The sequence below is a fragment of the Diabrotica virgifera genome, chromosome 8, assembly GCF_917563875.1.
Source record: "Diabrotica virgifera virgifera chromosome 8, PGI_DIABVI_V3a".
NCBI lineage: Eukaryota > Metazoa > Arthropoda > Insecta > Coleoptera > Chrysomelidae > Diabrotica > Diabrotica virgifera.
Window position 1 is genome coordinate 138,759,062 of NC_065450.1, and position 18,408 is coordinate 138,777,469.

At 31.7% G+C, this 18,408-nt stretch overlaps 1 protein-coding gene across 2 annotated transcripts in view; it reads right to left on the bottom strand.

Annotated features, from left to right (window-relative positions):
• LOC126889371 (glutathione S-transferase 1-like) overlaps window positions 1–18,408 on the bottom strand; it is a 134,413-nt gene that overhangs the window by 41,570 nt on the left and 74,435 nt on the right. Inside the window, exon 1 of one of the 2 annotated variants that reach the window (XM_050657624.1) lies at window positions 16,443–16,658. The exons of the other annotated variant lie outside the window; for it this stretch is intronic. Coding sequence (XP_050513581.1) covers window positions 16,443–16,643 — 201 coding nt within the window. The 5' untranslated portion in view covers window positions 16,644–16,658. Of the gene's footprint in view, window positions 1–16,442; window positions 16,659–18,408 lie in introns of those variants that run through there. 2 annotated transcript variants of the gene reach the window in all.

Sequence of the window (18,408 nt, forward strand, 5' to 3'; positions counted from 1 at the left end):
AATGGCGCTAATAATTATTCCAATAAACAACAATGTAATTTGCAATTTACTTTCGTTCTTCTTATGTTGCACAGTAAAATATTCGTTGTCGAAGTAATCCAAAACAGGCGTATGTTCGTGGAATAGGGTATAGTAATAAAGTATTAACTTTATTTACTATACACTAATGGTAGGCGAGCCCAAGCGGGGATTTTTGCAGTTACTCGAGCGCGTCAGATTATCATATGGGGAGAAACCTGGTACCCTGCAGATGTACGTCTACCATATATTGGCTCTTACAGGGGAGTTCGTTAAGGGGGGCCTGAAAAAAAATCTATCCTTAAAAAAACTCCAAATTGTCAGATTAAGATTAGGTAAGTTAAATAAATGAAAAATAGTGTATACATATTTCAAAAATCTGACGATTTGAGCCCGGCGTAAGGAAATGGACGAGTCCCAAAGTTTCACAAGAAAAAAGCGAATATTTCGCGAAATAAATGACCGATCGAAAAAATAAAAAATTTGTGCTCAATATTATAGTTTGTGTTATTGTGCTTGTTATCAAATTAACTTAGGGAATCTAAAACTCTGATTGTTAATAAATAAATATAACAAAAAAAAACTATTTTTTTTAAATCTATCGAATGATACTATACACGACTTCCCACGGAGAGGGGTGGGGGCAAATTTTATATTTTAAATACGAATCCCGCGATATTTCGCGAAATGAACAGTAGATCGAAAAACTGTAAAATACACTTATTCAACATTTTTGAAAAATATATAGAATGGCACCACACATGACCTTCCACGGAGGTGGGGTGGGGGGTTACTTTAAAATCCTAAGTAGGAGCCCCCATTTTTTATTGCAGATTTGCGTTCCATACGTAGAAATAAGTAACTTTTATGCGAAACATTTTTTCGAATTATGGATAGATGGCGTTATAACCGGAAAAAACGATTGTTGGAAACGGAAAATTAAATTAAAAAATGGCAAGCGCCTACTAAAATTGAAAACTTTACTTAACTTTTTTTGGTTTTGGGACCTACTCTTCACAACCCAATAGGTCCCCAAAGCGTTCGAGTGACTGCAAATTTAGCATACTTTGCTCCCCTACCACAAACAGAATCGCCAACATAAATGTACAGATTTAAAATCCATATACAGAGAGATTCTAAATTATGGAATAAATTCATTTTATGGCCACTTTGGAGAAAAATCCCGAGACAGGTCGATTTTTAATTTTAAAGTATGATTTTTTGACATATATGCCATAATACTAACGTCATTCATTAGGGCGTGGTGACGTAATCGATGATTTTTTTAAATGGGAATAGGGGCCGTGTAGTAGCTCATTTAAAAGGTTATTTAATTCTCTATTCGGTAATATAAACATAATCCTTATTTATAAAGGGTGGCCAAAAAATTATTTTGAATTAAAGAAGAAAGTATGTTTTTTATTTAACTCAAAATACATTCTACTACTGTGAGAACAGAGAAAAACAGAGAAAAATATGTTTATTTGATAAATAAACATTGCTTTTCGCTTAAATTAAATCTTCAAACTGCCAGCAAGTAGGTGAGTGGCTGTTTGGCATTTAATTTATGCAAGAAGTAATGTTTATGTATGAAATAAACATTTTTTTTATAAAAATAAAAATGTATACCATTTTTATTAGGTTGAAAAACTTAGTCTTTTGTTTTTTTTTATATTTTCTTACATTAGTAAAATGTATTTTGAGTTAAAGAAATTGCATATCTAATTATATTCTTCTTATTTTGAGTTAAAGAAATTGCATATCTAATTATATTCTTAGTCTTTTGTTTTTTTTATATTTTCTTACATTAGTAAAATGTATTTTGAGTTAAAGAAATTGCATATCTAATTATATTCTTCTTTTTGCGCCAATTAGTTTATTTCAAAAAATATATTTTGGCCACCCTGTATCAATAGTAATGTTATTGTTTATATTACTGATTAGAGAGTTGCCTAACCTTTCAAATGAGCTACCACACGACCCCTGTTTTCATTTTAAAAAATCATCGATTACATCAAACGCCCAAATGAATGAAGTCACTATTAAAGTATGTAATATGTCAAGAAACCATAATTTAGAAATAAAAATCGACCTGTCTCGGGATTTTTCTCCAAAGTGGACTCTTTTCGATAAATTGAATTTATACCATTATTTTAAACATCTCTATACAGGTGAGTCTTTACCCGTGCTTCATTTTTTCAAGTTAAAGCATACGAAATAAGTCGGAAATTTACTAAAGGCAACAGCAAGTGACAGTAAGTAGCTACTGTTCCAATCACGGGTTAAAATTTGATGTTATCAAATAAATAAAATGTCAAATGTACCTAAGTTTTGCTTTAAAATTTTGGTGCAGAATTACAGCTACATTTGAAGTAGCTTAATAAATTCTTTTATTATCATTGATTAATAAATAAATACACAATTTATAAAAAAAAATTAATAACATATTTTCTTTTTGATATTTTATTCACTTTGTCGGAACATTGAACACAAGTATTCCTTAACTGTGTCAATGAGGTTAGTTGTCAAAATTAATCGTAAAATAACAGAAACTTATCATAAAATTTCAAACTCCAATATAAAATTAGTTGGGAAAATAACTGTTTGTATACTATAAAAAACTTCAACAAATTGACAGCCATAAATGTAAAGAAACCAAAACGTCAGAAATTGTACTTAAATATGTGAAAACATCCCCAATCATCTTTTTTGTACCTATCTCTTTTCATTGTACTGAGCGTAGATCGTTCATAAAAATAACATGTGTTTTTACTTAATAAGAGGCGGTAACTGGTTTGTCATTAGTTTCATGCGTGAACAGAAAGATGTTAGATAAAAAGTATGTGTTTTATCTCGCCAGGTATTAATAAGGCACGGGTAAAGACTCGTGGACTCAAGTGTATATACAGTGATGAGCTCGCTAAAAACCGACAAAATCACGTAAAAGATGGAAAACATAATAAGTTATTAAATAAAAAAAATAAAACTAGTAGATGTGGGAAGTTTAGCGACAAAAACCTATAAATTTACATTATATTTACTGTTTCCCACCTTTAGACGTATCGCACGAGTTTAGCAACTGCCACTGTGAGAGTGACTGTTTTAGTTGACATTCTCCTTTGATTCGTCTAAAGGTGGGAAACAATAAGTAGAATTTAAATTTATACGTTTTTATCGCTAAATTTCCCAACTCTACTAGTTTCATTTCATTCAAGAAACAACAAACCATGGTTTTGTCAAGAAGTCAAAGAACTCGCAGAACAAAAGAGAACATGTGTTACAAAAGCACCGGAACGCAGGAACAACGCGCCATCTATATAGAAAAAACAAACAGAATAAATTCGCTAATAAGAACAATAAAAAGAGAGCATTGAATCAAGTTCACAAGTGACATGGATCACTACATCTATGGCGCACAGAGGAAAGTTTGGAAAATGCTAAAAAACAGAAAAAAAAACAATAAATTAATTTGTACAGACAATAGGAATACCAACTGACCCATGGGATAATATTTCAAAGAACCCTACCAAGGTGAAGAAGCCAATGACGAACACGATTACAAAACAGAAGACAGGTATATAACTAAAGAAACTGAAGGAGAAGCGAGAATGAAGATCTTAAAGAATAGATGATCGCCAGGTACTGATGGAATACCGAACGAACTGCTGAAATACAGCGGTCAGAAAGTAACTAATTATTGTCTCACAACATTGTTTAACAAAATTTTAGACAGAGCAGAGATACCACAAGATTGGCACACCAGTATCACAATACCCATTTTTAAGAAAGGACAAAGATCATATCCGGACAACTACAGAGGAATAACTCTCTTAAATACGACAATGAAGTTATTCACAGTCATATTTAAGGATACATTGGATTTACAGACAAAGAGCAGAGAAGTCATAAAACAAATTAATGAACAATAACAGCACGACAAAAATTAAAACATAAGACACCACTACGACCAACATACCAACACCAGGAGGAATCAGACAGGGAGACAGCATCAGTCCATTTCTATTCAATATACTAATGGATGAAATAATAGAAGATGTGGAATTGCTACAACTAGGATACAGACTTGGTCACAGTAGAATCAGTGTAGTGTGCTATGCGGATGATGCAGCCCTGATTTCAGAGGATGAGGATGGCCTACAGAGACAACTTAATCGATTCTACCAAGCATGTCGACGACTCGCATGAACATATCCACGCAGAAAACAAAATGCATTACCTTCGCGAAACGTTAAATTAGGTGCAAGCTCGTGGTAAAGAGGAAACCCATAGAACAGCTAAACCAGTTTAAATATCTAGGTGTAGACTTATTAAGTTATGCCCCAACCAGAGACCTAAGAGGACAAATTAACAAGACCGCCGTCTTGTCCGGATGTTTGAGAGATGTGGTCTGGAATAACCCATACATGACAATGGACAGCAAAGTTAGAATTTATAAAACTTGCATCAGACCTGTTATGAGCTATGACATTGAATCAAGAGAAGACACCAATAAAACCAAAAGTATGCTACGGACAGCCGAAATGAATACACTAAGATCAATAGCAGGGAAGACAAGAAGAGATATAATACGAAACAACTTCATCAGGGAACAATGTGGTGTGCAAGATGTAGTCAGATGGGTAGGCAAAAAATGAAGAGAATGGTTCAGTCATGTATAAAGAATGGAGGAGCACAGACTACAAGGAATTGCACTAGAAGGAAAGCCAGCAGGTAAGCGTCCACCGGGGAGAGCACCAAAAAGATGGAGTTATAGCTGGTAGTCTACCTCTCAAGAAATACTTCAACGTCGGAATTAAGAAATCGACAGATCTACAACAAGTATAAGAAGAAGATATTCCGTAGTTTATTATTATTTATTTTGTTTTTAGTGTATATTTTGTTTGTTTAGCAAGTATGTCTTTCTGTTATGCAGTTTTGATAGTTTATTTTTGATGAACATATTATACAGTGTGTCCACGGTTGGGGTGCCCAAGAGGAAAAACTTTTTTATTTTCAATTTTAGAGAAAAATGTCATTCTTGATAAAAAGTTTTGCTTGTTCTAAAACCCGATAAAATGAAATAAAATTTAAGTTTTTCAAAACCTGCTTAATTTTGTAGTCAATTTTATGTAAATATCTACCTATAAATTTTTGCACTAAGTTCGAAATCGTAACAATACATAATCTAATAGTGTTGCTGAGCTACAATGTAACTTAGTAGCTGTCAACAATAAATAGTAATTTGTGAATTGTCATTTTTTTTAGAATGTTAACCGTTCATTAAATAATAAGTTGAATTTGTCTTGTGAACTGTCATTCTTGATAAATATTTTTTTGTTGTTCTAAAACCCTATAAAAAAAACAGTAAATTTTAATATCAATATCAAAACAATAATAAAGGAAAATAGGAAAACTAACAGTAAATAAAACAACAACTATTCGACGTAGCCTACACCAACTTGAAAACATCTCTCCACCCTATTTTTAAATTTTTTATAATCGTTTAAGTATTAGCATGTCTGGGGTGATTCCTCTGACGGCATTAATGATTGCTTGTTTCAAATCTTCAATATTTACAAGATAAATTCTTTGTTGGATGCTTAACATTGTCTTACCGAAAAAGAATGGCAATTTGCAAATTATTTATCGGAGTTGACAGCTACTAAGCTACAATGTAGCTTAGCAACCCTAGATTATTGTTACGATTTCAAACTTAGTGCAAAAATTTATAGGGATTTACATAAAATTGGCTACAAAATTAAGCAGGTTTTGAAAAACTTGAATTTTACTTCGTTTTATGGGGTTTTAGAACAAGCAAAACTTTTTATCAAGAATGATATTTTTCGCTAAAATTGAAAATAAAAAAGTTTTTCCTCTTGGGCCCCATCCGTGGACACATTGTATACGCACAAATTTAAAATAAAATAAAGTTTAATGCGTTTGAGGTCTTTCTTCATTCGAATAAAATTGCATATTTTTTTATTACGATAATTAGTGGCACCCACTTTTACATGCATATTTTATGAACATGTAAAATTAGTGTCGAGTTTAAATAACTAATATACATTTTAATCAGAAAAACAGTCAATGTGACCCCCATAAATGTGGCAATGCTGCGTGGTGCTTGTTTGTAATATATTATCAAAATTTTATACAGCTTGGGTGCCTATTTATCAAATAGTTTCGGGGTGCCTAAATATCAATATTTACTATATACAATATACACCGGGAGCTCCATTGACGTCGGTTTACTGGGTGCCTGTAGCTACAGTTAATATCTATATATATATATATATATATATATATATATATATATATATATATATCCAAGTCTTGATCACAGCTGAACAATTGAATACACAAAGGAAAGGATCAATGGGAAAGCAGCTGAATAATGGAGCCAAGAGTACTCTTTTTTTCAAATATCAAATATTTCGGTATTTATTTGATACCATCATCAGTGATAGCTAAAAGATTGTTTTGGTGAGCTACATTACAAAATATAAATTGAAAATTTCGACTTACAAAATTGAGAATGTGGCTATGTTGTTAAAAAAAAATATGTAGAAAAGCCTCCAGAGGGGAAACATGTTGTGATTTAAAAATTATTGTCAATAAAACACAAAAAACATCTGAACAACAAAAAACTGTAACAATACACATTTGAATAAATTAATTAAAACGAATAAAAATTTTTTTGAATATTAAAATCTAAACATTGGAAAACAGACATTAAGTAGGTACAACTTGTACTTTTTTGTACATGACATTTCAAAAATTTTTTCATGTACAAAAAAGTACAAGTTGTACCTACTTAATGTCTGTTTTCCAATGTTTAGATTTTAATATTCAAAAAAATTTTTATTCGTTTTAATTAATTTATTCAAATGTGTATTGTTACAGTTTTTTGTTGTTCAGATGTTTTTTGTGTTTTATTGACAATAATTTTTAAATCACAACATGTTTCCCCTCTGGAGGCTTTTCTACATATTTTTTTTAACAACATAGCCACATTCTCAATTTTGTAAGTCGAAATTTTCAATTTATATTTTGTAATGTAGCTCACCAAAACAATCTTTTAGCTATCACTGATGATGGTATCAAATAAATACCGAAATATTTGATATTTGAAAAAAAGAGTACTCTTGGCTCCATTATTCAGCTGCTTTCCCATTGATCCTTTCCTTTGTGTATATATATATATATATATATATATATATATATATATATATATATATATATATATACAGATATGGGAAACTTTTTTATTATTAATTTTACGAAAAAAAGTTATTCTTTATAATAAGTTCTGCATGCCCCAAAACCTAAGATTCAATCATCAGATATCAAATTTTCTGAATATTATACGAGGTATGTCAAAAAATATGAATTATATGAAAAAATATGAAATATATATATATATATATATATATATATATATATATATATATATACAGATATGGGAAACTTTTTTATTATTAATTTTACGAAAAAAAGTTATTCTTTATAATAAGTTCTGCATGCCCCAAAACCTAAGATTCAATCATCAGATATCAAATTTTCTGAATATTATACGAGGTATGTCAAAAAATATGAATTTCGGTCAAGGATAAAGTACCTTTATTTCTCTCAATATCGAAAATTCTTATGATAAAAAGTTGTTTGGAATTAAAAACTAAGATCAAATATGCAATTACATGCTTCTTATTGAAAAAAGTATTTAAGGATACCCAACATTGTTTTTAATTATTACAAATATGATAACTCGTTTATTATTCATTTTACGAAAAAAAGTTATTCTTCGTAAAAAGCTTTGCATGGTCTAAAATCTAAGACACAACCATGATATATCAACTTTTATTAATTTTATACGAGGTGTGTCAAAAAATGTGAAATTCGCTCAATATTATAGCACCTTTATATTTCACAGTATTTCAATTAGAAGGATGTAATTGCATATTGACACATAGTTTTTAGTTCTAAACAACTGTTTTAATAACTGTTTTCAATATTGTGAAAAATAAAGGTACTTTACTCTTGAGTGAAATTCATATTTTTTGACATAACTCGTATAAAATTAATAAAATGTGATATCTGTTGGTTGCATCTTCGGCCTTATGACCTACAGAGCTTTTTATAAAGAATACCTTTTTTTCCTAAAAGTAATAATAAAAGAGTTATCGTATGTGCAATGAATCAAAACGAAGTTGTATCAATAAATTTGAGAAAAATTTGGAAAATATTTTTTTCCAATTAGAAGCATGTAATTGCATATTTGAGCTTAGTTTTTATTTCCAAACAACTTTTCAGAATAAGCATTTTCGATATTGAGAGAAATAAATGTACTTTACTCTTGAACGAAGTTCATATTTTTTGACATACCTCGTATAATATTCAGAAAATTTGATATCTGATGATTGAATCTTAGGTTTTGGGGCATGCAGAACTTTTTATAAAGAATAACTTTTTTTCGTAAAATTAATAATAAAAAAGTTTCCCATATGTTTCCAACTCAAGTAGACACGCTGTATATATAAACTAGAAATGATCACAGCTGATTAGTAATTATCAATTTACAAATTATTGGGTTAACAGCTGAAATGGAAGACTCAGTGTACTCTTTTCTACGATTCCAATATTTCGTTAACAGTCGTTAACATCATCAGGGACGCTGAAATAATATTAAAGGTATAATAGTGAAACTGGGTATTAAAAAATAACTCACCAGTTTGAGATTTTAGTCAACGATGTTATAAATGTGTAAAAAAGCGGCATTAACAAAAAGAATTGCAGTGAATGTTATTAAAAATTAAAAATATAACAATAAAAAAGATAAAAAATGGAACTATAATATAAATAACTATACTAAAAACCACTAATTATTAAAATCTTTTAAATTCGTCGCACAGAAAGGTATTAGAGACAATTATGTCAATATACTGTCAATTATGACAGAAATAGGTAGTATATTATGAACTAGAATCTAAACTAAAATCTTTATTGACATTTAAGTTTTTATCAAGTTCAAGAAGGAAAGAATAGATCGCTGTTAATTGTTTAATATCTGTTCTTTTATTAATTGTCTGTTCATTCTGATAAATAAATGCCATTTCAAGAAAAGTTCTTTTGTGATAGTTCTTTTCATTTGTTAAAATTTTTACAGATTTAAAGTCCATATTATGGCTTTCATTTACAACATGTGTAGCTAAAGAGCACCTGTCTGGATATAATCTACAATCACTTTTATGACTTGTCATACGATCTTTTACTCGTCTAGTTGTCTGGCCTATGTACTGTTTGTCACAATCAATACATGGTATACTGTAAACTACATCAGTTAATAGCTGTTTTGGAGATCTATCTTTCATCTTTGAAAATAAGTTATTAATAGTTAAAACTGGTTTACTAGCTATTTTGATGTTTAGCTCGTTTTTTACAATTCGTGTGAGTTTTGGTGTAATCTCTCTAATGAAAGGTAAAGAGATGAATGAAACTACTTCCGGAATGACAACACTATTATTGTTAGCTGTATTATGATTATCTACAATAGTTGGTGTAATAGATGGATTTAATTCTTATCCTCCTGTAATGTTAAAACAGTTATTATTTAACACTCCATCTATCACACCAACTATTGTAGATAATCATAATACAGCTAACAATAATAGTGTTGTCATTCCGGAAGTAGTTTCATTCATCTCTTTACCTTTCATTAGAGAGATTACACCAAAACTCACACGAATTGTAAAAAACGAGCTAAACATCAAAATAGCTAGTAAACCAGTTTTAACTATTAATAGCTTATTTTCAAAGATGAAAGATAGATCTCCAAAAGAGCTATTAACTGATGTAGTTTACAGTATACCATGTATTGATTGTGACAAACAGTACATAGGCCAGACAACTAGACGAGTAAAAGATCGTATGACAAGTCATAAAAGTGATTGTAGATTATATCCAGACAGGTGCTCTTTAGCTACACATGTTGTAAATGAAAGCCATAATATGGACTTTGAATCTGTAAAAATTTTAACAAATGAAAAGAACTATCACAAAAGAACTTTTCTTGAAATGGCATTTATTTATCAGAATGAACAGACAATTAATAAAAGAACAGATATTAAACAATTAACAGAGATCTATTCTTTCCTTCTTGAACTTGATAAAAACTTAAATGTCAATGAAGATTTTAGTTTAGATTCTAGTTCATAATATACTACCTATTTCTGTCATAATTGACAGTATATTGACATAATTGTCTCTAATACCTTTCTGTGCGACGAATTTAAAAGATTTTAATAATTAGTGGTTTTTAGCATAGTTTATGCTTAGCACGACCTCTATGTGTGAAATGAGAAAATAAAATATTCTCTTGGTAGCCCGGCGAATAGCAAAATCAAGCTTTATAACAATAAAGCTATGAAAGGCGATGTAACGGAATCCTTTTTCCGACAATACATCATGCAAACACCGTTTGGGCTAACCAATTCGTCTCTTACTGGAGAATACAGTAAAATGAAATGGATAATTGCATTTTAGTTGGATTCGAACCTCACTGGAGCCCGACTAGTTTCGAGTCATGTCAACTCGTCATCAGGGGACACTAGGTGAGTGTTCGAATTCAAGTAAAATGCAATTATTATTTGGTGGATTTATAGAAGAAACCCACCAGAGTATGCTTAGCGCGACCTCTATGTGTGAAATGAGAAAATAAAATATTCTGGTAGCCCGGCGAATAGCAAAATCAAGCTTTATAACAATAAAGCTATGAAAGGCGATGTAACGGAATCCTTTTTCCGACAATACATCATGCAAACACCGTTTGGGCTAACCAATTCGTCTCTTACTGGAGAATACAGTAAAATGAAAATGAAATTCACCGAAAGTAAATTTCAGCGACCCCAAAAACCCCCGTGTAACAAAATTGAATTTTTTTCTGCCGATAATTGACGAGTTCTGAATTTTTCTATTTTCTGTTTAAGATGCACTTTAAGAATGCATTCTTTGTATGCAGTTTTTCAATATTATCCCATTCCTAGGAGTCACAAAGTTTCCTGGCGCATTCACGAATCGAATGCAAAAGGAGTTATTAAGATCCGTCTCGTCGTTTTTTTTTCGGAGGTTCAGTGCTTTATTGCTTCGCCTATAGGCATGCATCACTTGATGAATTAAACTCATTAGTATAACGACCCGTGAGTAATGAAGTATTACTCATGGATAAAGTAATGGGTGTTATTATCTATTTAAAAATAGTGAATAATAAACTTGTTATGAAACGGTCGTAGAAAAGCAATATTACTATTTTTTTATTTATTTACAGATTACTCTCTCTCTCTCTCTCTCTCTCTCTCTCTCTCTCTCTCTCTCTCTCTTTCTCTTTCTCTCTCTCTCTGTCTCTCTCTCTCTCTCTCTCTCTCTCTCTCTCTCTCTCTCTCTCTCTCTCTCTCTCTCTCTCTCTCTCTCTCTCTCTCTCTCTCTCTCTCTCTCTCTCTCTTGTTGTTTCCCTATTCCAATATTCCTAACAATGTTTCTCCATCTTCAGCTGCTCCAAGAGCTTTGCAGAATGAGTTTCCAGCTGAATGCTTTATTTGGTCAGACCATCTAGTTGGTGGTCGTCCTCTTTATCTTCTCCCCGGAACGTTTCCAGAAACAATTAATCTCTCCAAACTGTCGTAACCTCTGCGAACCACGTGACCAAAGAATTGCAGAATTCGTTGCAGACATATTGTGGACAGCCTTTTTTTAATATTGAGTTGGTTTAGAATGGAAAGGTTTGTTCTATGAGCTATCCAAGGTATGCGTAGCATTCTTATCCAGCACAACATCTCAAAGGCATCAATTTTTTGCATGCGCGAAGAGTCCAAGTCTCTGCTCCGTATAGAAATATTGAGAATACAAGGGCATTCACCAGTCTCATCTTGATATTTTGAGAGATAGATCTGTCTTTCCAAACTTTAGTTAGGCGACTCATCGCATTTTTTGCCATACCAATACGGCTCCGAACTTCTGCTTCACAGTTACCATCGTTAGTTATACTAGACCCGAGATAGACAAAGGTGTTTACTATCTGGTATTCCTGTAACATGTTAGTCAGTTGAATAATGTCGAATCTGTCGACCACCATTATTTTTGTCTTAGCTTTATTGATTTTCAGACTAACAGATTACCATTTACAGATTACACCCTACGGTAATTAGCTACTAAATTGTGTGCATATTATTTTAGTACCCAATTGTCAACAAGTAGTATGGAATTAAAGTGTTATCAAAATCTATTTCTCAGGTTATAAGGATATCTAAAAGGAATATTTAGGACAGTCTAGTAGATAGTGTTGTATACTGTATAAATATTATTTTTGCATTTTGGAAGTTTGTTGTAGTTATTTTAATAATCGTAACTAAATAACCTAATTATTTTCTTTAAAACCCTGTTTTAATTTAATGGTAAAGTCCAATTTATCTTACAACGGGGAGGAGGACAACACGGCTATCGTACGGGGCATGTTGAAGAATCGTCTAATGTGAAAGAATTGGTTAGTTTATCGTACAATGGAACATGACGGTACCGGAGACGTGCGCCGTCTATTGTTCTACGGCACGTGTCGTCCACGTCCCGTCGTACGATAAATTGAACTTAAGTCACGGAGGCGGCTTTTAGGTAGGGAAATTATTCCAATTCGTTTTTTTTTTCACAAACTTACTCAAAAAGATGTCCTTATAACAAACCAACAGGGTTCCGGGAGGTGCCGTGGTCGGAAAATTGATTAAACATTTTTTTTAAACAAACTCAAAAAATCAATTTTTTTACTTCGTATAATTTTTTAGATTATTTTCGTCATTATGAGCAAAAAAGGTCTCTTGTGATTTTCCTCTAAAATGAGTTTTTGTCAAGTTATAAGGGATTTATAATTTGAAAAACGCGAAAATAGCCATTTTTCAAGGCTTAATAACTGGGTTAAAAATTATTATTTTGAAAAGTCAGAAAGTAACTAAATCAAACTTTAAAGCCCCCTACATGATCCTGAAGAAATTTGTGTAACTGACCTATTACCAAGCTGTTATTTTTAATTATTAACAATAAGCGCTAACAGCGTATTGAGGCGGCCGTCAATGTGAGTGCGAAAGAGATGCACCATTCCGGCAGTCGAATGGTGAATCTTACTCGCACTCACATTGACGACAGTCGCAATACGCTGTTAGCGCTCATTGTTAATAATTAAAAATAACAGCTTAGTAATAGGTCAATGACACAAATTTCTTCAGGATCATGTAGGGGGGCTTTAAACTTTGATTTAGTCACCTTCTTACTTTCATAATAATAATTTTTAACCGACTTATTAAGCCTTGAAAATGGTTTATTTTCGAATTTTTTAAACCGCGTATAACTCGACAATTAATTTTTAGAGAAAAATCACAAGAGACCTTTTTTGCTCATAATGATGCAAAGAATCTAAACACTAATCTAAATTTGTACGAAGTGAAAAAATTGATTTTTTAAATTCGTTTAAAAAAATTGTTTATACAATTTTCCGACCGCGGCACTTCCCGGCACCCTGTGGATTTGTTATAAGGGTCTCTTTTTGAGTAAGTTTGTGCAAAAAGAACGAATCAGAATAATTTACCTAACGGGGGGCGACGATACAGCCCTATCTGGTAGATGCTGAATTTAAGAAAAGAAATTGTAATAATTGTACTTATATTAAAACAAGAATAAAAACCGCTAAACGCCGCCGTAAAAATGAGTGGCGCATACAATATTCCAGCTACAAAAGATCTGATATGAATATTACGGGGCGCAAAAATGTATTTTCATTTTAAATAATTGATGGATTCGACCATTACTTGATGGAAGTTCATTTTACTTGATGCAAAACAAAATTCTAGTTTTATTAAAAGATTTTTTCATAATATTTGCCCAATTTGAAGTAAAACGCGCTACAAAAGAGTAAGTTTGATACAGTTTGAATTTTGAAACTCCTTTGTGGCGCGTTTACTTCAAATTTAGCAAATATAATGAAAAAACCTTTTAACATAAAACTAGAATTTTGTTTTGCATCAAAATGAAAATACATTTTCGCGCCACGTAATATTCATATCTTTTGTAGCTGGAATATTGTATGCGCCACTCATTTTTACGGCGTTTAGCGGTTTTTTATTTTTGTATGAGGAGGTTTTCAAAGTTATTTATATATTAAATGTATAAAGTTGAATGCAATGCTTCTCTATTACACGTTAAGCTTTATAAATGGCCGCCTTTGTCGCATTATCTCCCAAATGATCTAGTGTCCATCGAATGTACACTCGATTTTTTTTCTATTCGAAATAGATTGAAAAAAATATTGGGATGGCCGGCAAATAAACTCGGATTGCTCGTTGGCAGATCAAATTAGCGTCGTAACCACTATAACTACATAAACCATTTAGGGAATAATCGTTAATTGGATTATACTTTTGTAGCTTAATAACTTCTAAACAACTTAACCGATTTTGTTCACTAAGCATGAGTTTGAAATGTATTGACAAGTAGTATCTTATGCATCTAAGGTCAAGTATGATAACTGAAGCTATTACAGGAATTACTGAGCTTGAAAAACCGTTTTTCCCATAAGAAATAGATTTGATCATACTTATGAAGCCTACAAATTCGAATTTTCCCGGATATAAGGTATACACCGTTAGAACTTTAAGTCCAGAGTCCTTCTACAAACGCTGTTATTGGCGTAATTTGTAGGTTGAAATTTTGAGTAATTGTCGACAAACCAAAATTTTCAAAGTTTAGTTTTTCAGTTTTTCGGCTATACTGAGCCGTCTGTATGTCTGATCCTGACAGCTTAGACACATTTAAAAGCTTAACTCAACGCCATTGATTTGGTGTATTTACTGTTCTCCTGTCTCTTCTTGAACCGAAGATCTATACCGCCAAAAAATATGCCATTTTGTACCTACCAAGTCCTATATATAGCTGGCTTATGGGTAGTCAAAACTCACAAACTACACCGGTTCTGAATCGGCCCTCACCCCCTCTTCAAACACAGAAAAAAATTTAGATCGGTTTAACTTTTCGACACACATACATACATATATACATACATACATACATACATACATACATACATACATACATACATACATACATACATACATACATACATACATACATACATACATACATACATACATACATACATGCATATCCACAAACATTTTCCCTTTTTTAAATAAAAATTGACTCATATTTCTGAGGTAGGTAACTTTTGAACGGTATAACCGATTTTCAAAATTAGACATGCGTTGGAAAGGTAATGATCGCTTCTATTAGCAGCCGCAAAGGTCGGAGTAAAATTTTCGAAGTTTTGGGAGTTTTCAGAACGAGAACGAAAAACAGACCCTAAATAGGAAGAGCCGTAAAATCCACACCCTTGGACCAAAATGGATGGTTGATATATGAATGAGTGAGTCTTTTCCTGAACTTTAAGATGGGAGTTGGCCCAATTTTCAATTCAGTCAGATTTAGAAAATCGGAAATTTCGTGTATATATAGTGTCGCGTGTAGGGGGTGTAGGTGTGCGCCACTGGCGAGAACTGCCGTTCTCTGGTTATTAAATTTTTTAGGTAAACAAATTCAGGTCGTAACCAGTTACAAGATATAAAAATATGGAGATAACTCATTGAAGCAATTTATACGGGAAGCCTATTCGATTCGGCTATAAATTTTGGGCTGTCTTCTACTTGATACTAAAAGTACTAGTACCTAATTGATATGTTAGATTGCATTCCTGAACCTGCAACTCACTGAGTGTTTTTTGATCATTCATTTATCAGCAGAGATTTGTTAATTCATTTACAAAAATGTAGATACCGATCATTAGAAACCTTGCGGAAAAATTGATTATTGAAGTGTCCTATACAAGATACAAAAACCCTTAGTAAAAAGCTCGTGGTTCATATGATTCTCGATTTGATGTAAATGGAGAAATACTTTTTTAAAATGAAACGATAATAAGTGTGTTCCTATAGCATGTAATTTTGATAATATAGAACATCCGGCTCAAACTAGTAGATTGGATCGCAAACTCAAAGGAAAACATTTAGTTTTTCAACAAGTGTTAAAAAATTATAATAAATATTTTGATAATACAGAACATCCCGCTAAAGCTAATAGATTGGATCGCAAGCTCAAAGGAAAACATTTAGTTTTTCAACTACAAGTGTTATTATAATAAATAAATACATGGAAGGCGTGGATAAACACGAATGGTTTGTTGGAAATTATGCCACTAACACCAGAGACAAGAAGTGGTATTTGCCAAAAGTCAAATAACTGATTGATATGGCATTAGGAAATTTATGGCTTTTCTGCAAACGAGTCAATAAGTCGATAATGATTACTTTATTAGATTTAGATTTTCTGTAGCACTTCCCTACCTTAAATTGACACTTCGTACAAGAAGTATAGTTGTTCTTAATATACTTCACTAGACCAAATACATCATCATCAAAAGTTTTTATGGACGTAAGATTAGATGGGAAAAACACTTCATGAAAAACGTGTAAAGTAGAGGGGATGTCAAGGAGAAAATTGTAAAGCCAAACCACTAACACACTGTGGAAAATATACTGTAACATTCTGTCAAAATTGTTTTATACAGTATCATAAAAATAAACTTGTTTTTATTAGATGTACCTAACTAAAAATTGGATTCTCGTAACTGTTGTGAACTATTTCATATATCTTTCAAATTATGATAACCTTCAGTCAGGTTATCATAATTTTCTACTTTCGATGGAAATGCATTTCATGAATATTTAAGAGCCCCCATTAAGAAAAATATTATTGACAACTAATATGTAGATATAATTAAAATTTTGAAATTTAAAAAAAAATTGGGTGTTAAAGATGTGGTTTTGCATTTATTTTTGTTTTCTTAAAAAATACTATGTTATATATACATATCAATTAGTTTTGGAATCAGAGATATTTTTAGTCCATGTAATTCACTTCATGTTTTAATATGTTCAGCTCCTTCTTCAATGAAGATGACTATATTTTCTATTTTAAGGCCATGCATGGGTACATAATTCGCAAATATTTTACGGCTATCCCTACTTTTTCTGTCTTTACACGGCAAATTACGTGTAGTAAAATTGACACTGGTATGGATATGGACGTCAAAACGTAAAAAGTATACAGGGTGTTCCATTTGAAATAAGAAAGTTCATTAGATTTACAGAAAAACGGAATATTTGACAACAATGTAATTACCACTATAATATCGGCCGTATTAGAAAACCCTTACCCACCAAAATATATAAAAATCTTTCCAGCGGTTTCCGAGAAATTAACGTGTTTCCATATTTTCTCGCTACCCTGTATAGTCTATTATTGACTTTTCTCCTCTGCTTGGTTCTTCTCTAGTAATCTTATGAATCTCTTTATGTTCCAAATAAGTATTTGTTATTATTAAATCATTGTTAATACAAAATTCCAGTAGTCTTTTCCCATTATTATTTCTTGTATTTTCACCGTGTTTTTCGATTACTGCTCCATATATATCATCCTTTGTTCCAACTCGTCCATTGCAGTCTCCAGCAATATATATTTTTCCTCTACACTCTTCTATAGCCTCTTGCAGTTAATTCCAGTATTTATCTTTCTCTTCCGTTTTTTCATTTTCATCTGGTCCATAAGTTCCTATTATTGTCTTGATGTGTGTCTTGCATTTTAATTCTATCTTCAGTATTCTTTCACTTATTGCTTCCCATTTGTTAAGTGTATTTTTGTGTTCTTTCTTTATTAAACATCCCACTCCTGCTACCGCTCGTGCATTCTTTTCTACTCCACTCCACATGAAAATGTGGTCATTGTCGGTTCTTACTATTCCTTTATTCTTTTTCTTTGTTTCCGTTATTATCAATATATCTAAATCCGCTTTTTCAAATTCTTTGGTTTAATTCTATTTCTTTTCCATTAATACTTCTTACGTTCCACGTTTCTAGTTTAAAATATTTTACTACTACCTTCTTTCTTGTATTAATAACTTCTACTTTTTCTTCAATTTTATTCGTTTGTCCTATTCCACTCCAGTCCATTTTCCGTTTTTCCTTTCCCGTCTGTTCTTTACTTAGTTTTTTGAACCATCGGCTTTTATCTCTTTTTTATCTCGTTTTGGAGCCCTTTCTATTATTTACTTATCCTTATTCCATTTCCATTCTTCACTTTCGATCCATATTTTTTGATAACCCATTTTGACTTTCTTTCCCTTATTCTTCTCCTCAATAGCTATTTCCTTCATTTTTCTTTGTATCCGTTTTTCGCTTAGATTCATCTTTTATTAATATATATACAGTATTTCTCATGATCATCTTTCAGTGCGTCACAGTTTTTCAATTT